The 25,590-nt window shown below is 38.1% G+C and overlaps 2 protein-coding genes across 2 annotated transcripts; both read left to right on the forward strand.

Annotated features, from left to right (window-relative positions):
• Positions 1-1,294: 1,294 nt before the first annotated feature.
• Positions 1,295-10,583, forward strand: LOC149841666 (serine hydroxymethyltransferase, mitochondrial-like). Its single transcript, XM_089998633.1, has 16 exons — positions 1,295-1,542; positions 1,923-1,973; positions 2,146-2,232; positions 3,357-3,478; positions 3,664-3,740; positions 4,275-4,399; positions 5,844-5,936; positions 6,179-6,271; positions 6,385-6,582; positions 6,739-6,843; positions 7,731-7,796; positions 7,946-8,023; positions 8,893-9,004; positions 9,071-9,181; positions 9,540-9,706; positions 10,410-10,583. The coding sequence occupies exons 1-15, from the start codon at positions 1,459-1,461 to the stop codon at positions 9,683-9,685; spliced, it is 1,548 nt and encodes a 515-aa protein (XP_089854759.1). The 5' UTR covers positions 1,295-1,458; the 3' UTR covers positions 9,686-9,706; positions 10,410-10,583.
• A 4,863-nt stretch (positions 10,584-15,446) lies between these two features.
• On the forward strand, positions 15,447-24,108 carry LOC149841667 (oligopeptide transporter 4-like). Its single transcript, XM_089998634.1, has 6 exons — positions 15,447-16,004; positions 20,012-20,109; positions 21,808-22,371; positions 22,461-22,713; positions 22,808-22,990; positions 23,320-24,108. The coding sequence occupies exons 1-6, from the start codon at positions 15,489-15,491 to the stop codon at positions 23,932-23,934; spliced, it is 2,229 nt and encodes a 742-aa protein (XP_089854760.1). The 5' UTR covers positions 15,447-15,488; the 3' UTR covers positions 23,935-24,108.
• Positions 24,109-25,590: the final 1,482 nt, after the last annotated feature.

Genomic DNA, 25,590 nt, shown 5'->3' on the forward strand with positions numbered 1-25,590 from the left:
GAATTGGATATTTTCAAATTTCCAAGTTCCCTGCTCTCGCCAACACATGGTTCCCAAACAGGATACTTCTCTTGTAAAAACTAAAACTGATCAGGATTTTAAGAGGTTATCTTTAATGCCACGTGATCTTCTAGGTGCAAAGGCTTAAGCCTATCAAAGATGAACTTTTTATTTAGAATTAGGGCGAAATCTAATTACTTCCAAAGATTGCTTTCACTTGAAATAAGACTTTTAAAAAAATAAAAAAAAATCCCATTTTAAGCACAAATGTGAGAGGGTAAAACAATTATACATTTAACTTAAACTAAAAAGGTGTACCCTCTAGTCTAATGAGAACATAACTTTTGCAACCATTGATAATTTCCTATGTAAGAAGATAGGTTACACAATTATGATGTAACTAGAGTGAAGAAGCAAATAAGCAAATGAAAATCCTAACAGCGATCAATTTCAGATCTTACTTCTGCCAAGTGAGAAATGACTAAATTTATTAACATTTCCACCATATTTATATCAAATCATATAGCCATTTAGCTTTGCAAAAAATGAATTTCAAAATGATAATAATACAAAAAGTGTAAATAAATGCCTTAGAGTTTCCTTCAAGCAATGAGATCATAAGGACTTTGATTTTATGCAACTTATCAGAATCCATGAGACCAAGACTTTTATCATTTTTTGTTGCATTCAAATGTGATTTGAAATCTCATGCAAATGAGAGAATAAATCTTATTTGCACAACTAACCAAACATGTGATTTGAAATCTCATGCAAATGAGAGAATGAATATCATTTGCACTTGAAACCAAACATGTGATTTGAAATCTCAGCAAATAAGAAACTGAATGTGATTTTAAATCACATTTGAAGCGACTCTTATGTGATTCTAAATCTCATGGTGGAACCTCACCAATTGGGGCTCCGCTTGTCTGGTATGAGCAGCTAGTGCACTTCACCTTGTGTTGGGACGTTGCTGGTTCAAAACCCAATGGTATAGTTGTATAACTGGTAGGGGTCTGCCTAGCCCCAGTTTGCCTTTAAAAAAAACAAAAGACAAAGAACCTTGCCCACATGGACTCTTTTTCACCACACGGTTTGCCTTTCAAGGTTGAAGCTGGGTGTACTCGGTTGGCAGGGAAACCTCAAGGGTTTTATCAACAGAAAGTGAGGTTTTTTTTTTCTTGGATTAAAAAAAAAAAGCAGGGTCGTTTCCGATAGTGTGTTGGGATGTGCAAGGCATTTTGGTCAATTCCCTCCAAAATTCACATGAAAAAATCGTAGTTCGCAAACAAACGAAGAGCAATCCTTTCGGTGGTATTCAAAGCCTCGAGGACCAACCAAACAATTTCACCTTATTTGTTTATTTTGTCCCTTTTTTCCCCACCAACACCCGCCATCGAATAGCGAGCCAGTACAAACAGGCACCCAGAGAGAGAGAGAGAGAGAGAGAGTGCGGCGATGGCAATGGCCGCGCTTCGTAGGCTATCTACGTCGGTTAAGCACTGTCGGTCACCCTTTAATGGAGGCTTCGTTTACTCTCTGGTATCCCTCCTTACCACCACCACCATGCCCATTAAACGACACTTCTCAATTTGGTGGTCTCAACTCTCCATTTCACAATCACAAGAGAACTCAATGATTTCATTAAAAAAAGAGAGAACCCAATGATGGTGTTTATATCTTCATTCCTTTTCTCTTTTCTCTCCATAACAAATATCGTTTGTTTCGTTCCCGCCATATTTTTATTGCAGTTTTCCTTCTAAACGAGAGGTCCGATACTTGTACATATACTCCATCTGTTCGGGTTATAAAGATCTCTGTTTCTTTTTTCTTGTTCTGGTTTGCCATTTTTCCTGTTTGGTTATACCAAACACGTAAGTATTTGTTTGATTGAACATTTTTTTGGGTTGTTGCTATTTCAGTCGTCTCTTCCCAATGAGGCAGTGTATGAGAAGGAAAAATCTCGTGTCACGGTGAGTGGGTGCTTCTTTTTTCAGATTGTTTCGATCCGAAATGACTTAATTTCCATTTTTTTTTTTGTTTTCTCATAACTTCTTCATTGCTTCATGAAAGTTGATTGCACCATGCAAAGAAAATTGTTTATTTTCTGTTTTAAAGTTTTTTTTTGTGCGAATTGCATGGCAGTGGCCCAAGCAACTCAATGCGCCGCTTGAGGTGGTGGATCCGGAGATTGCGGATATTATCGAGCTTGAGAAAGCACGGCAGTGGAAGGTGGCTGGGCCTGTCATTTTCCCATTATTCTGCTTGTTTTTTTATTCCAATTTTGTTGTTTCTTGTTGTTGTGATGATGGTGTGATGTAAGCACTCCAATCCTTTGAGTCCTTATATTTGAGATTACAGGGTATTGAAATAAGAGCAATCCAATCAATTTGATTTGTGATATTTGTTGTTTGAGTTCAGCGATTTACCACGTGTCTCTGATTTAACTTTGTTTTACTCGCTATGAGTTTGCTAACTGCTTTGATTGGCAATCCTTCATCTACATAATTTATCGAAAAACGATGCCCACTGCTTGTGGTGGATCTCTTGATGCTGGTTATTGGAAATCGCTGATGATCTTGATGCATTCGTAATATATTATGACCTTTCTGTTCAGATTTCGTTTCCCATTTCTCTTTTACCTTTGTATTTATTTTTTAATATTTCTCATGTTGTATATATGTCAGATATTTAAATTTCTTTTCCCCTTTCTCTTTTGCTGCCGCTTTTAGTAAAAATTTTAAATATTTTCTCAACATATTGCATGTATGTCAGATATTTTAACATTTTTTAATGCATTTTCTTCGTTTAAAATTATGAGAATAGTCCTGGTTGTAAGACATTTTGATACTTTTGTTCTGTAATATTAGCTTTTAATCACTGTTCAGTTGATATTTGATGTATTTTTGTTATTTAGGAATTCAATAAAAACAAGAAAACTGCATTTCTTAATTGCAAATTCGAATAAAACAGAAATAACAAAATATTGGGAAGCAAACCCTTGACATGCGAACCTGTTTAATTACGCTAGAGAATTTGCTTCATCATATATTTATGCATTCGTGGCTGAGAAGTGTTTTTGCATATGCCATTTTGACAATGCGTCATGGGCATTCTGTTTGGAACTCCATTTCATGATCTTGCTGCTCGTGCAGTTGATGTGAGAAAAAAGTTCCACTTTGGTTAGAGAAAGAGTTCTAACTTTTTTTCTATTATTTTCTCTCTTCTTAGTCAGAATTTAACTGCGTTTTGACTTTTGAGTTTATATTTGTTTCACTAACTGAAAATAGAAAGGGTTAAATATTTAATATTGTTTCCTTGATGATTGATGTCCTTTAATGTTGGTGTCTCTTCAGGGGTTTGAACTTATTCCATCTGAGAATTTCACTTCGTTGTCAGTCATGCAAGCAGTAGGGTCTATTATGACCAACAAATACAGTGAAGGTTATCCTGGTGCACGTTATTATGGTGGCAATGAGTAAGAAGCCTGAAAATTTTCTTTCCTTTTTATGTTTGCTTTGAAATGAGATATGTATCAAGGGATATCATACTTTTTTTTCTCTATGACTTGTGCCCTGACCATATCTAGTGAAACATTCTGTTAAAAATGTGAATATGACACCTTTAGTTTGGTCTGGATGTTTTGCATTACTTTTCTTGTAGGTATATTGACATGGCAGAGTCATTATGTCAAAAGCGTGCTTTGGAAGCATTTAGATTGGATCCAAAAAAATGGGGAGGTTAGTTCATCTTCTATTTCGCTTTATTGCTGTTAGTGTCTGAATAGGCCTTTGTCACTGTATTTGCAAGTTGGGATGGCCTGAATTTTCACTTAACATACCAAATCATGCAAGCTCTACCTGCAGAGGATTGTTTCTTGAAAGTATAGGATGCATTTCCTTCACTTGTGCTCTAGAATTTTCATATGGAAGGAATAAAGGATCATTTAAGCTTGTTTTCTTCTTTAGGCCCAAAGAATTTGTTTTTTTTTCCTGCAATTATTTGGTGTGCAAGTCATATATTTCAGGTACATAAGTGTTCTTCGATTCTATGAATGCAACTTATGCAATAAGAAAATTCTTTGTTTCCTTGGCACTATGGAGTCCTGTTGAAGGATTTTGTGCAAATTTTCTGTTGGAAGAAGCAAATTAGTTTCCAATATCTTGAGAAAATATTTTCGGTTTCCTGTCTTTTCCTGTCTTCTTTATTAACCATAGTGTCTAACCTCAGATTGGGTCAGTGACGTCTGCCATCTAATAGTTTTTTTTTTGCAGTAAATGTACAACCATTATCTGGATCTCCTGCCAACTTTCAAGTTTACACTGCATTACTTAAACCCCATGAAAGAATTATGGCACTCGATCTTCCTCATGGTGGACACCTTTCACATGGTTATCAGGTGCCTAGCTTATAGGCCTTTTCTTTTCCATTCTTTTGAAATTATTTTGTCTTGTTATTAGTAAAATGTTCATGTTGTTTTGCATTTATTATTCCTCAACACTATGTAGTGCAGACTATGTACTTATCCTTTGAAAGTGTAAGATGGTGAGTTGTTAGATTTCAAGCATTCTTCTTTATAATTCAGAGTGTATATAATTTGTATGCACCGAGAAGTGTTGAATTTCCCCTTAGTTATGTTTATTGCATCTCTCAGTGTATGTGGTGCTCAAGTTATATGCAATATTTAGATTCTTCCATATCAAATATCTGGTCAATAGAGCAAAAGCCAGTTATAAGGTGAACCGATGATAACTAACGAGTAAGAAAATAAAGTTATGTTTATAGCACCCCATAGTTCCTGGAAGTTTCTGTATTAGTTTAAAAAATTGATGTCTCCAGTAGAAATCACTTCCTCACTTTCTGAAGATAATACTTCATGATTTGGATAACTAGTTTACCTTCTTCACATAAACAACAGCAATTTATTATTCCTGCTTTAAATTTTTCATAAACAATAATGATTTGTGGTTCTTGATTTAAACTTTTCTTAATGATTTCCGTGCTTCCTATATCAATTTCCAAAGGCCATTGACAATGATGATGTGGTTAAACTATTAATTAGAAGTGTGAGCAAGTTACAGGGCTTTGCATAGTTTCTTGCTTAAGCAATGGTTTACAGTTTCAACTTGCTTGTGCTTAAAAGTCAGTTTAGCTATTAGCTTCTGCTTGGCTTTGGTCTGCGATGGGCTGTGGTAATTGATGTTTGATGTGTGTCACTGACTTGTGGTTATGAACATTGCTGTGGGGCCGTACAGAACCTACTCGCCTTCTTTTAGTGGTGTCCGGTTCACCATTTCTTATAAGTGCTGAACTTTTACTCTTTCCATCTCAATTTGTTCTTTTCATACGGTTGTTTGTGCAAGGTCTCCTTTTCTTTTTTACCTCCACAATCACAGTTAGTCTTGTTCTTCAATATTTTCACATTTGATCAAGCAGTGAATGGCTAAGCTATGTCCCTTATTACTATCTGTGGAAGAATCTTACCTTTAATATATTCAAGGCATTGAATGTCTAATTCGTCTGGATTCATGATTGTTCATTCCTATCAATTTTTCTGAAGTTCCAGCATGAAGGAGATACTGGTACAACATATTGTGCTAGTTCTGCATGACAGTAGTAAGAAATGGATTTTACTCTTCATTATTTGTATGCTTTCCGTATGGCAGGTGGATAAGGTAATCTGGAAGATGAATTACCATGACATAGAATGTTTTAAGTTTTTTAAATGTTTAACTTTCTCTTTGAATATTTATACTAAATTTTGGCATATATTCATGTTGAACTACTTATAATTTTGATTTCAAGTTATGTTGCACATCATGACATATTTGTTACCTTTCCAGACCGATACAAAGAAGATATCTGCTGTCTCCATATTTTTTGAAACAATGCCCTATCGGCTGAATGAGGCTACTGGCCTCATTGATTATGACCAGGTACCTGATTATGGTTCTCTCTTTTAGATGTTGTAGTGAGTGATAGTGTCACTTCATATCCATGTTTAGCAGTTGGCTCGTGGCTATTCCCTGTGACAATTGAATCAGAGTGATTATGTATATTTAATCTCATTGCAGATTGAATCTTTTTTTAATTCTATATTGATTAGTCACTTTATTGGAAGTTTCACTGAAGAAAATATGTATTATTGAATACCTAAATATTCTTTTTCTTTTCTCAGCTAGAAAAAAGTGCAGTGCTTTTCAGGCCAAAACTTATAGTTGCTGGTGCAAGTGCCTATGCACGTCTTTATGATTATGAATGCATTCGAAAGGTAAAGATGCTTTTTTCTGTATCTTAAACCTCATCAAGGCAGCCATTCTTCATATCGAAATTTCAAGTACATAATTTTAAGTTTTTAAAAATTTATCCACATGAAATCTTCAGGTCTGCGACAAGCAAAAGGCTATTCTACTGGCTGACATGGCACACATCAGTGGGCTGGTTGCTGGAGGTGTTATCCCATCTCCCTTTGACTATGCCGATATAGTGACCACAACAACACACAAGTCACTTCGTGGGCCACGTGGTGCCATGATTTTTTTCAGGAAGGGAGTTAAAGAGGTTAATAAACAAGGACAGGAGGTGAAAGATACATCTGGCTTTGCTTGCTTTTTGCCTTTATTTAGTTTCTACAACTGTACTTTGACCTTATAGTATACCCTTTGATAAGTGACCATAATGGTTTAATCATGTCTTGTAGAGCTCATTTTTTGTTTTCATGTAATTCTATTCATGAAGGTGTTGTATGATTTTGAAGAGAAAATCAATGCAGCAGTCTTTCCTGGACTTCAAGGTGGTCCACATAATCATACTATTGCTGGCCTAGCAGTTGCCCTCAAACAGGTTCATATAATTGCTCATTGACAATCTCCATTTTTTTTGGTGGGGTTATATCATAAGAAATTTTATCATTTTTTTTCTTAATCTTTTTACCTACTACAAACTATATGTGGACTACTTTGTTTCATCACACATGGTTATATGGTTGTCATAGGAATTCATTTCTTTGATTTAGATATATTAAATCTTGGTTTTCTTCTGGTGCATCTTTTTTTTCATCGTTGTCGTTGCATATGCGTAGATTTTGTGAAGTTTTTGAGTTATTTCTTTAAAAATAAGGTTTTAAGTTACCAAACATGCATGGTTAAATAAGATAGCTGCTTAAGCTGTGCCATCTTAACCAAGGGGTCTCAGGTTTGAATTCTATTGGGGATATTACCTACCATGACTGTTAAAAAGGAATACTGAAATTCTTGCGATGTTTGTTCTCCCTGAGATGAAATTCTGGCCCTATGTCATCATGTGGTCCGACAGGAACCAATTGAGTTAGCCTGCCTCTCATCTCTCCTGGATGTTTTCGTTTTGTCGGGGTTCTAGCTGAGATCATGTTTGTGTCATATAGTTCTGCAGATTTGTTACTTCGGATTTTTAAGCGAATCTAACCCAGTCCAAACTTCATATCAACCTTTACTGGGGTTTTCTTAAAGATTCAAGCTTGTACATTTTCATTTTTCTAACTTTTAAACCATCACCTTGCTTCCGAATGGATTCAACTATTTCAATATTCAAAATTTTCAGTGCGACTTTTATTTAACATCATACTGGTTGTTGTAAATGATGAAGTTAATTCCGAGATTTGAAAATTATGTCTTAAATATATAATTTTTCTATGTGCAGTGGCCAATAAGAAATATATTCTGACTCATCATTTCTGTCATTTGTATATGCAGGCCACCACTCTGGAATACAAAGCATATCAAGAGCAAGTTCTTAGCAATTGCTCAAAGTTTGCTCAGGTATTACATATATGCTTTCTTTTCCTGTGGCTGCACATAAAGAGAATGCTCTCTTCTATTGTTTGAGTGGTTGTTAACCCAAAAAAGATTTGAGATATAACTGGATTTCTGGAGGTAATTTTAACTTCTAAAATCTGTTGCTTCCACAGAGCCTAATGGAGAAAGGTTATGAGCTTGTTTCTGGTGGAACAGATAATCATCTTGTCTTGGTGAATCTAAAAAATAAGGTGGAGTTGTCTTTTTATTCTTTTCACAAAGTTATTTTTTGCTCTAACAATTATTAAAATCCCATTGGTAGGCAATTAATTACATTCTACGACTCACTTTTTTTTAAGGAATTTGTGTACATTCTTAAAGATCACTTGAAACAAGTTGTATCTACTACGTCCTTCTATAAATTTATGAAAATATCTTTGGCCCCATCATGATATACTAAAAACCAGTAGGGCCAAAAAGGAATCTGGGTAACTTGTTAGCATCTAGTGAATGAACATGTGCACATATTCATACACATTATATGTGCATGCTTCTGCATGCATGAATGTGTATGTGTGTTGCTAAATTATCTGCATATAATAGCAAATGTGGTCTTCATTAAAAGTTGCTCGCTCCTGTAGGTTGCTGACAATGATATGACTAAGCATTTCAGGTAAGCATGATAGAGAATTACACAAGTTTGCAGTCTGGATGGGACAGATGTAACCCTCTAATTAAAGACCTTAACATCAAAATCATTTGATTGACACAGGAGATGTACTAAATGGAACACTATGTTTGCATCCTATGGGTCTGATCACTATGATGGTTTGTTCAACCGCTTTACCTGTAGACAGTCCTAATACAAAACTATATGGCACTCCTCCAGTCCCATTTGGACACTTATAGTGAGCATTTTTTAAGATCTTTTATCATTAGAACACTCTTTCCACTCTCGACCTTAGGCTTTTCTTTAGTCTCTCCTTTGATTAAACTCCAATGATTGAGACAGGCTCTCTCAACTTAGTAAAACTTTAATGGACCTGCCAATGGTTATATCTTCCTGTATACAGGGAATGTCTGAGCACTTCAGAGCTTATTGATATTTCTGCTCTTGCAGGGGATTGATGGCTCTAGAGTTGAAAAGGTGTTGGAACTGGTACACATTGCAGCCAACAAAAACACGGTGCCTGGCGATGTGTCTGCCATGGTTCCTGGTGGCATTCGAATGGGTAAGCCCTAATCATTGCTTTGGTTGCATGACCGGCTAGCTTCACAATGTCCTCTTCTGTGAGCAGGAACCCCAGCTCTGACATCTAGAGGATTCACTGAAGAGGATTTTTCCAAAGTAGCAGATTATTTTGATGCTTCTGTTAAATTAGCTCTAAAGATCAAGGCAGAAACAAAAGGTTTGCAATTTGTTTGACCTTTTCAATATGCATATGGCTACATAGTACATACAGTCATGTTCATATTGACTACAGTATACATGGGTGAAAGTGCACTTGTACTAAGATTAACCTTCTTTGGATGCATTATGAAATTTCAGCCATCCTCGGGTGGTAGTAAAATTTTGTTTATCATGTTCCATATTTTCCTGCTGAATACTTTTGCCTGTGTTAAATTTGTCATTTTATCTTTTTTTTATTACAATATTAATCTTTTAAAACAGAAGTTTGGATTTCAATCAACTCCAATGCTATTCTTTTGTTCTTTTATGTGAAGACTGAGTATGTTACAAAACATCTCACTGTGGTCTCTGTGCAGGAACCAAGTTGAAGGACTTTTTGGCCACAATCCAGACTTCACATTTCCAATCTGAGATTAAGAAGCTCCGCCATGATGTTGAGGAGTATGCCAAGCAATTTCCCACAATTGGGTTTGAAAAGGAGACAATGAAATATAAGTACTGATTGGGAATTTTCTCATGCATGGTATGCACTTTGGAAAGTCTCCTGATTGGAAATTTGAATGAATGCAATAACCGTTTAGTTTTCCAACCTTGTCTAGGTACCATATTTCACTTTTTGATACGTATGCATGTAATGTCTTTGATCTCCTGTCAAATGAAGAAAGTTTGTAGTCCACTTTTTGGAGAAAAAAAGACTGAAAAGGCACTTCTTGTTCATTCCTATCCTTATAAAATTCTCGAAGTGCATATAGATGAGACGGGAACTGAGCCAAGTGCTGCATGGGGTCTGAACCCGAACCGAGAATATCATTGATTAAGGTGAACTGCACTGAAGGAAGTGATGTGTTGGACGGAGGAAATGATGAAACCAACTTATCCATGAGAGACCAAATATGACCGACCGACTCAGATTGAGTCGTTCTAGCTGCTGCCTAGTTTAATACCTATCTTCTTTCTAGCTATCTTCAATGTCTGGGGCCAGATTTTGGTCATGATTGTGGAACTCTATAGGAAAATTCCAACCTAAAATGGCCACACTCAGTTCCTTAGGAATTCATGGACTACTGGCATGTTTCACAACTAAAGAATGGATGTAATCAATGGTGCTACCATTCTCAATCTTTTGCTGCATTTCCATATTATGTTTGCCTTTCTCAATTTTAGCAATTTTTTGGTGCACTTGGATTTTGATTGTTCCAATTTTGTGTTAATTTAATGTTCAACAGGAAGAAGACGGTGTGGATGGTTTCCAATGTTAGCTAATGGGAGAAGTTAGTTGGTGAGACAACTTGTTCTACAGGCATATTTGTAAATTACAAAAACTAGAATTTGCTTTTGGAGCAATACGCTGATAGTTGTCTACCAAATAGTATTGTATCTTATTGGTTGCTTTCCTGAAATCCTTTATTGGCTGGAGAGAGAGAGAGAGAGGTTGTGAATTTCCTGACAATATCTGGCAAATTTTCTAAACGTACCAGGAATAGTTTCAACATGCATGACCAATTTGGTTGCATTCAAATGTGATTTGGAATCTCATGCAAATGAGAGAATAAATCTCATTTGCATAGCTAACCAAACACGTGATTTGTAATCTCATGCAAATGAGAGAATGAATCTCATTTGTACAGATAACCAAACATGTGATTTGGAATCTCATGCAAATAAGAAACTGTGTGATTTGAAATCACATTTAAAGTGACCCATGTGATTCCAAACCACATGGTGGAATATGTGATTTGAAATCATGGCTTCAAATCACATTTGATTCCATCTCATCTCATGTGATTCTAAATCACATGAGATGCAACCAAACATACCCTAAAACGGATAGCAACTAGACCGAGGTGAGCAATTCGAATCTCATGCAAGAAGGAAGGTTCGGCGACCCTAAATTGGATGAAATTGCAGTGTTGACTGTTGAGCTCTGTGCATTGTTCCGCAATTTAATACTTAGTCAAGTTTGGGTTTAAAGAACCCAGCCTGGGTCACCCTGTGGTTAATTATGGCGTTGCTTGTTAAGACAATGTAACCGCGTCTTACAAGGATCAATTCCCCCTGGGATCATACCAGTGGTTTGCATGGTAGGTGTTCTTTATGGACTAACTGCTATGGCACTCACTGGGGTTTACTATCTAGGGGGTGCCCATTAAGTGACCCCTGTTCTTCTTAGGATGGTTCCTCATTATAAAAAAAAGTTTGGGTTTGAAGTTTCAATATTTTAAGATTATTTTAATTGTAATACATTTTCTCCTTTGATGCACAAGCAAGGGAATAACCCCCTATGCCCCTTTGTTATCATATTATGACCTAACCATCCAGATATTTAATTCGACTCTTAGGCCCATTTGTTTCATGGGAAAGGTAGCAATTTTCGCATGAAAATGGCTGAATTTCCTGTGAGCACAAAACAGCTGTGTGAAAAAATGTGGGCCTACCTGCCATACCTACGGTCATAAAACTCTGAAACTAAGACCCTTCTCCCCGGGGCATAAGCTGGGTGTAGCTTGTGGCCTTATGCAGAGGGGAGACGCCCATGAGAATATATTTCACCCTTACTTTGAGTATATATATACAGTTAAGGGCCTTTTATTAGGCGGTCAGGGAGGGAAACCCTTTTCCTGGGAAATGTGCAAGTGGTTCAGAAGACCACTGTGTACCGTCTTTTCGTACGAAATGGCTGAGCGCTGTGAGAAACATGAGGCCGCTGAGGCACTGCCACATGAGTGAGCTGCATGTAGGCGCCGTGAGAAACTTGAGTCCATGTAGTTATTGACATGACTTGATTCTTAGTAGTATCTATACCATGCATGGATGTGTGCTTTTAATTTTAATCTTATTAAAATTTTGATATTAATCTTATTTATCAATCTATTCAAGTACTTTGACACAACTTGAGACCTTTTAGACATTAATTAATTCTTAGGGATTGATCAAATAAAGTTTACACATAAATATATGTATCTTTTTGGTAATTTCTCTTTTAATCTTAATAAAAAAATTAATGTTAATCTTATTTGTCAATCTATTTGTATAGTAGATCCTGGCTGTATACAATGATTTGAAGAATCTTGTTAGCATGCATATCGCGCGAGTATACTCTCTCTCTCTCTCTCTCTCTCTCTCTCTCTCTCTCTCTCTCTCTATATATATATATATATATATATATATATATATATATATATATATATATATATATATATATATATATATATATATATATATATATATATATATATATATATATATATATAGTGACTAGAATATGGAAACCGAAAATATGAGAACAAAGTGTGAACCATAATTTTCAGAATTTTTTTATTCTTTTCTCTTGAATCTAACTGTAAGAATGCGAACTACATGCTTGGTTTCATAAGAACACACTCTTGAATAATCTGATTTTGATTTATAAATGAGTTTTTTTAAGACTTTAAAATCAATGCCTCATATTCTTCATAAATATTCAAGCATTAAAAAATCATATTTTCTCATCAAAAATACACAATCTAATGGTTCATTCCAAGCAAATTCATCATGCCAATCACATCCACATGGTTGAATTTGCAAAAAATGTGTTGAAAATGACCATATTTCCAGTTCTCACATTTTGATTCTCATATTCTAGTATTATATATATAGGGGAATGAAAACCTCCCCAATGGAAACCCTTCCAATGGGAATTTTTTGGTATTTTTTTCAAAATTCTGACTGTACAGGTGTATTTGACATGATTGATTTACTATAAATTGACATTTGGATCATCAATTTTAGATAGAAAAAATGGTATTTGGATCCTAAAACAATTATGAAAATTGTATGTGGCTGATTTTGAAACTTATAAAAACTTATCCATGCTTCTGAATCAAATGCTCCAAGAACTGATTCTTATAAAAACAAGTATATAGATCACATCTGTATGGTTGAAATTTTGAAAAAAACAGAAAAATTATAATAAAACGTCCATTGAGAAGGTTTGGAAGGGTTTTTCATTGGGGAGGTTTATATATATATAAAAAGAGAGAGAGAAGGGCATAACAGTGGATGACATATGTCGTCCACTGTTAATGGACACAGAGGCGGGCACATATTTAAACAAAAAAACCCTTTTAGTGGCAGTTCTCAATTGCCGCTAAAAGTATTTTTTCTGCCCAATGTTTTAGTGGCGGTCAAGACTGCCTTTGAAACACTGATTTTTTTTTTTGAGAAAAGCAGGTTAATATTGGCTACTAGTGAAGGTACAAAACTAATGAAATAGAAATCATAGGTGCAAGTTGTATCAACTCAATCTAACCACATATATATGTTCAACATGGTTTTTTGCTATGGATCAAGACTTGGATCATGCTTTTCTTATGTAACAAAGTGAACTTTTGAGTTATGAAATTTTGGTACATTGTGGGCCTTTGATTTTTGGACTCCATTGAAAACCTAATTAATTGTCATAATTACATATTTCAAAACAAGTTTCTAACTAAATAAACCATCTAGATCACATCCGTAACATTTGATTTATAAAAAGTTAGAAAAGTGGTATCTACTCATTAGTTTTGAACTTTCATTATATATATATATATATAGGAAATTTAAACCAATTTGGTGTAAACCGCGTGCTAAATGGGTTTTCAGGCCTCTTCGGTGCTTTTTATGAGGTTTTGGCCCCATAAATGTGTTGGGCATGGTCGATTTATTAAGAATCTACATTTGGATCATGTGTTTTCCATGAAAAAAATGGCGTTTGGAGCCTCAAAAATTTACAAAGATTTTGCACAGTTGATTTTTGAACTTTATAAAAACCAAATTTAAAATAAAATGAAAAATCCCAAAAAACCCATTTAGCACACCGTTTAGCACCAAATGGGTTTAGCACGGACTCATTATATATATACAGCACATTTGCAATGATGGAATCATCCGCTGTTATCGAAAACTGTTAGGCGGATCAGCAACGGTCATATTTTTTGTGTGAAAAAACTTATCTAAAAGTGTTTTTCGGATTTAAAAAAAAGTGTTTTCTGCCCAGCACATTTGCAGCGATCTTGACTGCAGCTAATGGTCATACTAGATGGGCATGCTTCCAGCGTTTAACTCATGTTACCTGTTTTCCTCTCTCTCTCTCTCTCTATAAGGAAAACAGGTAACATGAGTTAAACGCTGGAAACATGCCCATCCAATATATATATATATATATATATATATATATATATATATATATATATTGGGTAAATATTTTTTTATTAGTGAGTGGTAGGTGTTTGATCCATACATGCTTGACAGGAACTTGATTTTGTTGGGCAGTGTTTTCTTTCTGAAAAAAAAAAACTGAAAAATGCTGCAAACACGTTTTGGGAGATTTAGCGTGCTTTTGAAGTGTTGCTAAAGGTCTCAGTTCTGTTGGAATCTTTAGCGACGCTTCAAAACGCTGCTAAAAGTCATCTTTTAAAAATACCGGCAGCATCCTCAGGACCTTTAGCGGCACCTTTGAAGCATTGGTAATGGCCCTTTTTAAGGCTTTTGCATTTGTTTTTGCCGTTTTTATCTGTTGACCATTCATCACGCACGTGTAACGTGTAATGGATGGTCAGCATGATTAAGTATGAGTTAAGCACTCAATGATTATTTAGCTACCACTTTGTGCGTGATGGACGTGATTAAGTATGAGTTAATCTGTCAATGATCAATTAGCTACAACTTTTCTTATATATATTACCTAATCAACAAAATTCTCATGCGTGTGAAAGTATTGGGTCACACAATTGAGAGAACATGAGGCCCATACACAATCACGTGTGAATACTAAACCATATGATCTAGGTAATCAGTCACTTGGCCTGAGCTCTGAGAATCTCGACGATCTTGACTTGGTAGATTCCCGAAAAGTTCCACATTATTTTTTACTCGAAGAAACCATCTCATGATCACGCTGGCTCAACCCGACGTACTTACTGTCGCTGTCCTGACAGCGTGCACAAACCCTCTCAATCTCATTCAACCATAAAGAGGCAACAAGGTAACTAAGCAGAACTGTTCTGTGTGCTAAGGTTCGCTGACTAAGTCAAGATTGGTGAGCTAAGCCCGAAGAATCTTTGATGGAAGACCGTTTGCGTCCGATCATGAACGCCACACAAAACTTTACCGGTGAACGCCCCTTTCATGGGTATCTAAGCACCACTCATCTCAAAGATGGACGGTATGCATTATCATCCAAAGTCCTACTGGATAATTTTTCTGTTCACATAAAAAAGATTCTGCTCTGAAATAATTGTTCAGAAAACGTTCCTCTCTCTCTCTCTCTCGCTCTCGCTGCTGAGATGAGCAATAAGGAGAACTCGAAATCGGAGAAGCGAGAAGCGGGAGGAAGCGAAGATGGGGAGGAGGGAGACGAGATCTCGCCGATCGAGCAGGTGAGGCTGACGGTGATGACGACGGACGACCCTACGATCCCCGTATGGACGTTCAGGATGTGGTTCCTGGGGCTGCTCTCCTGCGTCGCCATGTCCTTCATGAACCAGTTCTTCTCCTACCGTGCTGAGCCCCTCATCATAACCCAGATCTCCGTCCAGGTGGCCGCCCTCCCCGTGGGTCGCTTCCTCGCCGCCGTCCTTCCCACCCGCAAGTTCCGCCTCCCGTGCTCCAGCACCGAGTTCTCCCTCAACCCCGGGCCCTTCACCATGAAGGAGCACGTCCTCATCACCATCTTCGCCAATGCTGGAGCCGCCTTCGGTAATGGATCGGCCTACGCCGTTGGCATCGTCAACATCATCAAGGCGTTCTACAAGCGGAGCATCTCCTTCCTTGCTGGATGGCTCATCATCATCACCACACAGGTGCGCGATCCATCACCGTAAAACCCATACACGCGCACCTTACATCTCTCACACTATCCATCACCATACACGTGCACCTCACTTGTTTTTTTTCGCTAGTCCAAGGGAAATGCTTGGGAAAAGTGTTTCCCAACAGTTTCTTGAGAAGCATGTTTCTCATTCTCTTACAGCGTTTTGGTTAACTCCGAGTAAAACCTTTGAGGTCTCCCAAACCCATACACCCAGCTCGGACCTTGTGACAATAGATGCCTCCATGAGTTTCAAACTCGTGACATCCCGTTAACTTAGCGACATTCACAAGTTGTCTTTACCGGAGATGAACAGAGCCCTTGTGGGTGCACTTCAATCCCTTACACAAACAAGTTTATTACATCGTATCGTAGAGTAATTGGTAGGTCCTAACCAGTTTTAGGCATTAACTGTCCTAACCACTTCAGAAAAATATAGCTATACATGTTTTATGCTTAAATCTGAACATGTAGATGCATTTTTTCTTTTTAGGCACAAAGACCTAGCCGCCCTGGCTTAGCATGCCCTACTTACGGTATCTGTCTCTGTTAGCATAAAACTTCACAGGGTTACCCCTCACCCCAGGGAATCGCCAAGCTTCAGCTTATGAAGAAGAGTGACGCCCACGCGGTCAAATGTTCTAGACCCCATCCCACTGGGCCAAACCCCTTGGCTCAACATGGGGCACGGCTTGTCTGGTAGGAGCAGCTCGTGCACGTCTCCTTGTGTTGGGACTTTGCAAGTTCAAATCCCAATGGTATCGTTGTATGACTGGTAGGGGTCTGCATAATAACCCCAGTTTGCCTTTAAAAAAAAACATGTAGATGCATTTATCATTGCTTAAAAAACATGTTTTGAATCAAATTGATTTAGAAACTTGAGTTTTTATCAAGTTTTATGAACCGTTGCTTTTGTTCACATTTGAACATTAAAACTATTTCATTTGGTACATGCTTTCTACTAAGTATTAATCAAACACCTGCAATTAGACATTTTGAAACCATTTGGGACACGATATAAGAACCTACTTATTACTCTCATATTGTCTGCATGCTTGAACGCCTTTCTATATTGTATGAATATTGGATGGTAACATATAAGCTTTCGGAGATGAAGAATCTGACACGTAATTCTTAACTACGAATGTAATAATTGCAACACTTGGTATGGCTGCCCATACATCGGTCCTGTACAACTCTGGGTGAGATTAACAATCAACCGCAAAACCAACTCACTGTACTGTAGCTCAATACAAGTGGGACCCAGAGGGGTGGGTTTTGTGGTTGTAAACTCTTGGTGAGATTCCTAATCTCACCTAGCGTTTTACAGGATCATTGAGCAAACAAAAGAGAAAATAGAAAAACTAATAAATGTAAGAAAAAAAATGACAGAGAGAGAGAGAGAGAGTTTCTTCCGATTACAGCTGCCAAAAGGGTTCTACTGTTTTGTGTCTTTTCTTATGAAGAAGATAAGGATAGGAACTCAAAGTATGCATGTCTTTCAAATATTACAAAATTTAGAAAAATATAGGGTTGTTTTGTATCATGATATCATATGGTGGTACACGCTCTTGTTTGTATAGATATAGCCATCAAATGATAATTCTAACCGTTTTGATGTGTTCAATATAATTTATTTAGCATATTAAAAGGTTTTATCTTTCTTAATACACTATAATTTCATTTTTGAGACAATAAAATTCAATGCCTTACAATTCATGAAATTAAGGGTGCTTTAAAAATGATATAAAATATTATATTTGGGTCAACTTTAACATATAAAATAATAAATAAACTATCCAAACGTTAATTTTGCTTTTAGAGCTTAAATACTTTTTAATCAAGTATGTACCATCGTGGTCGAGAAGTATACCACCATAGAGCAACCAACAAAATTTTACCCACCATTGACAAAAGATGTATTAAACGGTAATTTAGGTACCCATTGGATAGGGAATGAGACGTGTGAGTTAAAAATTCTTATTACAATAAAGGTAAGGCAAACAAAAAAAAAATTATTTATTTATTTTTTAAAGTCTAGCTGCAGTTACAAAAACACGTACAAGTTACGCAACTATACCATTGGATTTCCCAACACAAGGTGACCTGCACTAGCTTCTCCTACCAGACAAGACATGTAGTTCGAAACTTTTTTTCTTTTCTTTTGACGTGTCAAGTAACTTTCGAAAAAGTTATACAGGTAAAGAATTCTTTTATCAAGAGTATGAGAGTATGCTTTTGTGTATTGTATGATGTGACATGGGTGTAACCACTAGGGATGACAGTGGATCGGGGGACAACGGGCCCCACCCCGATTTGCCCCCTTTGAACCGGGGATGAAGTTAAAATCTATCCCCGTGCCGGGGTGAGGGCGGGGATGGACTTATGATTTCCCCCCATTGCCATCCTTAGTAACCACCACACATTTATCATGGTTCATTTATTTCATAGTCACAAATTTCATTCTCGACAATTTATCAAATTTTTGGGGAGATTTTAAATTCATGTTTTATCAAAAAAAAATTAAAAGTATCAATTTATTAAGATTATTATAAATAAAATCATAAAACTTTATTAGTTAAGATTTTATAAGTAAATGCATAAATAATGAGCAAGATATTAAACCCTACCATGATATGGACCAATAGTCGTACATCATCGGCAGGAGAAATGAAGGCCCTCATTTTTATTTTATAAGGGAACTGGGGTTAGTCTGACCCATATCTCTTAAGCCCCATGTGTCTTGAACCTGGGCCTTCAGCTTGGCACAGGATCCGCTCACCATGAAGCCCCCTCATTATTCAATAGGTTTGATGTCCCTTTCTCATCTACTTTGAACATGGTGCATTCACATGGGGTTACCCACGTGACCATTGCCTTGTGAATATTTTTTTAATGCTTTGTGTAAGTTGGCAAATGTATAAAGTTACAAATAGACCCTCTTACAACAAGGGGTGTTTTGCAAAATAGTTTATGCTTTATGAGCTTTTGCAAATTCGTCTTCGTCAGCACCCACACAACCACCCCGCTGGCCACACTGATGACCCCATGGTGGTAATATTATAAGTGTTACATAATATCACGATATTTTCTTAAAATCTCACCGATATTTGTGACTTATTTATTCTAAGAGGATGGTCACAATTAGAGGTGTCAACGGGTTGGATTTACTCAGACTTGACCCGGACCAAACCCTATAGGGTCTGGGTATGGTGATGAATAAGAAGACCCTATTAAGAGCCCAGTTCTGACCCAAAAGTCCAATTAATACATGGATCCCGATATAGTTTGTGAAATTTTATATCAGACCCAGGTCCGACCTGAGTTCCAATTAAGACCCATACTTTTTTAATGTAAAAATGATGAAAATTATTATTTTATCGAGTATATATAGTCTGAATCTGGTTCATATAGTTCTTATCAGGTTCGAGTATGATTACTCTTATAGTAAACCCTGGTCCGGACCCTAGCCATACCCGAAAATCTGTTCCAAGTCTGGTTTTACCTGGGTCCTAACCAAACCTAACCCATTGACACCCCTAGTCACAGTGCGCATATACATCACAAACCTATCGTCATGGCTCGATACCCGTATAGTAAACGCGGGCGTCAATACTAGTGAGCTGGCTCTTTGAGCGCATGACTGCTAAATTTAATTCTCTCTTAAAAAAAGAAATAAAAGGACTATTACATTTAATTTACTTTTCGTGGGGACCGATCGTCGTTATATCTTTCAGGCCAAAATGGCACGTACAACGGGTTTGAGAAAAGGCTAATGATAAAAACAAAAAATTTGGACATAAGGGCTAATGATAAAATTAAGCTAGTGAAAAGCGATTAATCTTCTATGTGGAAAATTGAGATTGGCTTCTCGCAAATCAATTGGAGAACAAAGGTAAATGGTGATGGTCCATGTTCGCCATGTAATTTCATGTATGGTAAGTGATAGAGCCTGATAGCTGTACGCAAATGAATGAAAGAGGGGGGCTCTTGGTGCAGGTGCTGGGATATGGATGGGCAGGACTTCTAAGGAAATATGTGGTGGAACCTGCACATATGTGGTGGCCCAGCACACTGGTTCAGGTCTCAGTCTTCAGGTGAGAGAGAGAGCATTAATTAGATATCATTCAAGGATAAGGTGATAGCTGCTAACCACTTTTCTGGCTAACCGCCGTGCTAACAGAACTTTTTTTTAGCTAACTGCCATGCTATCAAACTTTTAAAGGGTTTTCCTCATGTATTACTTAAATCTGACCACAATCGACAATACTTGGATCATGTTTTTGAAAATCCGCCAATTTCTAAAACCATAACTTTTTGGTTGTAAAAGGACTTTTTCAACCTTCACACATGTTAATTTCTTATGATATGGCTTCTTAAATATGCAAATATGCGCATTTTCTCTCGTATTTGTTAATTTTTTCTCAAATATGTGAATTTTCTTTAATACATTTGCGAATGTCCTGACCTTCACACTTGAATGTCCTCACATATTTGCGAACATCCTTTTGCCTATGTTCATTATGTGATTTTTTAGTAAAAGAAGCTTGTTGGAAAACACTCACACTTCAAAAGCAGGATGAGCATTTAGCAACACTTTTAAACTGTCACTAAAGCCTTTAGTGCCGCTTTAAACGCATGTATTTAGAGGGAAATCACAAAATTAAGTATGACATTCATATATTCGCGGAGAAAATCACATATTTGAGAGGACATTCGCAAATGTATGAAAGAAAATTCGCATATTTGAAAGGAAAGTTTGCATACCTAAAGGAAATTAGCATGTGCGAAGAGTGAAAAGATCCTTTTACAACAAAAAAGTTGTGGTTTTGGACACAAACAAATTTTAAATATTTATATGTTTTTTTTTTTTGAAAAATGCATCATTTTTATTGCACAGTACAATCATTTTTCATAATTTATTTTCTTAACATGAAAAAAAAAAGGTCTCAGTCCTCTCTGACTAAGGTTTGTTAGGAACAATACCAATCACCTATTCTTCAAAAAAAATCCCTTTCATGATCCAGTGATTGAAGCCAAATACTTTATAAAGGACTCGGGACATAAAAAAAAACAGAAAATGGTTGCATGAGGGGTGCACAATGAGCTGAACTAACCTGAGCTCGGCTTATTTAAGCTGGGCTCAAGCTTGTTCGTGAAGATAAATAAGCCAAGTTTGAATATCAGATTAGACTCAGCCTAGATAAACAAGCCGAGCTTGATCAAGGCATTAAGCTCAAAAAGCTCGATTAAGCTCGTCTGGTAATGTTAATGTGATAGGGAGATCGATTTTTGTTGTTTTGCCTTAACGATCAGGGCTATTGCTTTTTGTCAAAAGGTAATTAAGCTCGAGTCGATCTTGGACAGTGTTGTTAAAGCTCGACTCTAAGCTCGAGCCCAGTTCGATCAGACATATTTCTGGCCGAGTTCGAGCTCTGCTAATGTGCACCTCTAGTTGCATGCACAGCAATTTTCTGTGTTATGGTGGCTCTAACGCTTTGTAAAGGACTCGGTCCTGATCACTGGATCTACACCGATTTTCAATCCCATTATGACTTGAAATGGGACAGCGGCTGATTCTGCCAATTACTGATGAGCAACTCTCTGGAAAAGTTGCTTCAATCTTGTACACCAGTGTAGTCGATCGCATCATACTATAGTCTCTTCAATTTACCAAATCCAAGGGAAAGCAGATCCGAAGTGAGCCGACTTTCACAACATTGAGTAACCCTTTTCTTTCTTTCTTGTTCTCCTTTGGAGAGAGAGAGACTGAAATTTGCTTTTTCTGTATCCAGGGCGTTGCATGAGCAGGATGACCAGCGTATGTCCCGAGGAAAGTTCTTCGTGATCGCGCTGGTTTGCAGCTTCTCCTACTACGCCTTTCCCGGCTACCTTTTCTCAACGTTAACATCCATCTCCTGGGTATGTTATGCCTTCCCCAAGTCCGTCACGGCTCAGCAGCTTGGTTCCGGCACCAACGGCCTCGCCCTCGGGGCCTTCACCCTCGACTGGTCGACTGTCGCTGCCTTCATGTTCAGTCCCCTCGTCTCCCCATTTTTCGCCATTGCCAATATCTTCATCGGCTTCCTCCTCGTTGTGTACATTGCCATTCCTCTGTGTTATTGGTGGCTCAATCTATACGATGCCAAGAACTTCCCCATATTCTCGGCCGATCTCTTCACCAAGAACGGCCAAGCCTATAACTATAGTGCCATCATCAACGACAAGTTTGAGCTTGACTTGGCTGCGTACGATGTTCAGGGTCGCGTTCACATGAGCATGTTCTTTGCCCTCACTTACGGGTTCGGATTCGCGACCATTGCTTCCACCATAACTCATGTGGCATTGTTCTATGGAAGGTATAAACAAGACCCTATTTCATTGATGCTGCATAAGAATAGAGATTTCGACTAACATCGGTTCCACGGAGTAATTGGTGGTGTTGCAGAGAGATATGGGAGCGAAGCCGGGCTTCCATTAAAAGCAAGCCTGACATCCACACACGGTTGATGAAGAAATATCCAGACATACCAAAGTGGTGGTTTTACTTGCTGTTAGTGTCGACGATCGCGGTCTCACTTGTTCTTTGCACCACCATGAAAGATGAGGTTCAGCTCCCATGGTGGGGGCTTCTCTTTGCTTGTGCTATGGCCTTTACCTTCACTCTCCCAATCAGCATCATAACAGCAACAACCAACCAGGTCTGCTGCGTCTCATCCTTCTTCTTTGGTTCTCTTATGATATGCAAAAATATATATTGGAAGGTTGTGATGGAACGGAATACTGATTCAACAGACACCGGGGCTGAACATCATAACGGAATATGCAATGGGCTACATATTGCCTGGGAGACCCATCGCCAACGTGTGCTTCAAAGTATATGGCTATATGAGCATGAGCCAGGCCGTTGCCTTCCTTAGTGACTTCAAGCTCGGACATTACATGAAAATTCCACCTCGCTCCATGTTCTTGGTTCAGGCAAAATCTTCCCCTCTCTCTCTCTCTCTCTCTCTCTCTCTCTTTCTCGTCCAGAATAATTACCAACATTCAAAAATCATGATTTCAAATCACATATTTGACTTTCATTTCACACGTGATTTCAAATCACATTTTTCATTTGCATGAGAATCCAAATCACATGTTTGGTTAGTTGTGCAAACGAGACCCTGTTCTCTCATTTGCGTGAGAGATTCCAAATCGCATTTGAATGCAACCAAACATAAATCTTTTCTGTTTTCCTATTCTCTGATTCTGTTATTAACTCATACTTCTCACCTGCAATTCCTTGGCTCCATCTTGTGCAACAGTTCATAGGAACAGTCATAGCAGGGACTGTGAATATCTCAGTGGCATGGTGGTTGCTCAGTACTATTGATCACATATGTGACAAGTCCCAGTTGCCGCAGGGCAGCCCATGGACGTGCCCTTCCGACCGTGTCTTCTTTGACGCGTCTGTTATCTGGGGACTGGTTAGCCCAAAGAGGATGTTTGGGCCGCTCGGCGTCTACCCTGCACTGAACTGGTTCTTTCTCGGCGGAGCAGTGGGGCCAGTGATCGTATGGCTTCTACACAAGGCATTTCCCAAGCAAACCTGGATCCCCCTGATAAACTTGCCCGTCCTGTTGGGCGCGACAGCGATGATGCCGCCGGCCACACCCTTGAACTACAATGCATGGATTACTGTTGGGACAATCTTCAACTTCTTTATTTTCAGGTACAGAAAGGCATGGTGGCAGAGGTACAATTACGTGCTATCAGCAGCACTTGATGCAGGGGTGGCCTTCATGGGAGTGCTGTTGTACTTCACGGTGACTATGGAGAACAAAAGTATTGATTGGTGGGGGACTAGAGGAGAGCACTGCCAACTTGCAAGCTGCCCTACTGCCAAGGGGATCCAAGCAGATGGTTGTCCTGTGTATTGACAATTCGTAGGCAAGTTTTTTCCCGCTCCTAGAAATACATAACTCACTAGAACTGCCGCAGTCCTTCTATTCACATTATTTGTCAATTTCTGAAATGTAAAAAGCACACTTTTAAAGACTCTTTGATCATCATGTTATCCTTCAGTATAATTATCAACCAGGTTCTACCTAAAATCATGTAAAAATGCCTAACTGGGGAAAGTCAGCGAGAAAGCTAACCAAATCTAACATGCAGAATTTACTGCACAAGTTAACTTGCTGCCTTCATCCGAATTCCCCAATTGAGCATCATAATCTTTAAGAAATTAGGTTAATTAACAAAAATATAAATCAAGTTATTGCTGTCTAAGATTTAAGGAGCTGGGAAAAAACTTGAACATGGAAAAAATTATTGAGAGGAAAATGGAAGGCTTGGAGGAAAATCCTACATGTTTAGATCGAGCATCTCAATCCAAATTGATCAACGGAGCTCTTCTGACTTTTTTGTCTTTTGGTTAGTGTTGATAATTTTTTTTGAAAGGGGAAGAACAAAACTTACTCGGATTAGTTGAAATCTTTTTTGAAATTGTGAGGACGCGGCTTGCAAGTCTTGACCATCCTTTGCTCAAAGAAAAAGTAAAATCAAAACAGGTTTTTCATTCTTAGTAACTCCAATCGCAACACCACGGATTCAGGTATGCAAACAAATAAAACAAAATATAAGTACCAATTAAAAGCTTAAATGAAATAGAAGTAAATGAATTAATGACCTGAAAAACACCTTTTTCGAACTCGAGGGTCTATTTTGTTTCTTTTGACTTTTTTTGTCCGTCAACCCCTCCCGTAGGGATGAGGATTCTTCAATAACTTTGAGACAAAGCGCAGACATGGCTTGAGTAGGCTTATTCTGTAGGATCAACACTTGGGTACATGATTTTCATATCACTAGGCTCTAGGAACAGGGTCCTAAGGGATATCACTACAAGAAAAATGGTCATTAGCGACGGAAGTTTGCGATGAATTTGTTCTGTCATAAATTTACGACGGATTAACGAGAGAAACAAATCTGTCGCTAAAATCTGTAATATTTATTAAAATAGCGACGAAAAAACTTTCTTCGCCAAATCCATCGCTACTTAACGATGGCTTAGCGGTGTCAAGTTTTTATCGCAATACCTGCGACATTTAGCGACAGATTTGGTGACAGAAGTTTTTTCGTCGCTACTTAGCGATGACGTTAGCGACAGAAATATTTTGTCGTTGGTCATGTACATTTGCGATGGCGTTGCGATGAAAGTTGGCCGTCGCCAAATCCGTCACTAAGTTTCTCGTAAATCCCTAATCAAAACTCTTCTTTCTCTTTCCTGTTTCGTCTCTCTCGCCCGACGCATTCCCCCGGCCGCCGCCCTATCCTGCCTGACACGTTCCCCCGGCCGCCGCCCTCTCCCACCCGACGCACTCCCCAGCCCGCCATCTGTCGCCCGTCGCTCCCCGGTCCACCGCCCGCCCCTCCCCCGACCCATCGCCCCCCGTTCCGCCGCCATTCGCCCCTCGCCCGCCGCCCGACGTCTCCTAGGTAAGTGGGTCATTTTTTTTTTTGGCAAGGGGTCGCTCACCCTGCCTCGTTCTTTTTTCTGGTAGGGGGGCGCCTGCCTCATTATTTTTTTTTTCTGGCAG

The sequence above is a fragment of the Nuphar pumila genome, chromosome 3 (genome assembly GCF_984573655.1).
Source record: "Nuphar pumila chromosome 3, dmNupPumi1.hap1.1, whole genome shotgun sequence".
Taxonomy (NCBI): domain Eukaryota; kingdom Viridiplantae; phylum Streptophyta; class Magnoliopsida; order Nymphaeales; family Nymphaeaceae; genus Nuphar; species Nuphar pumila.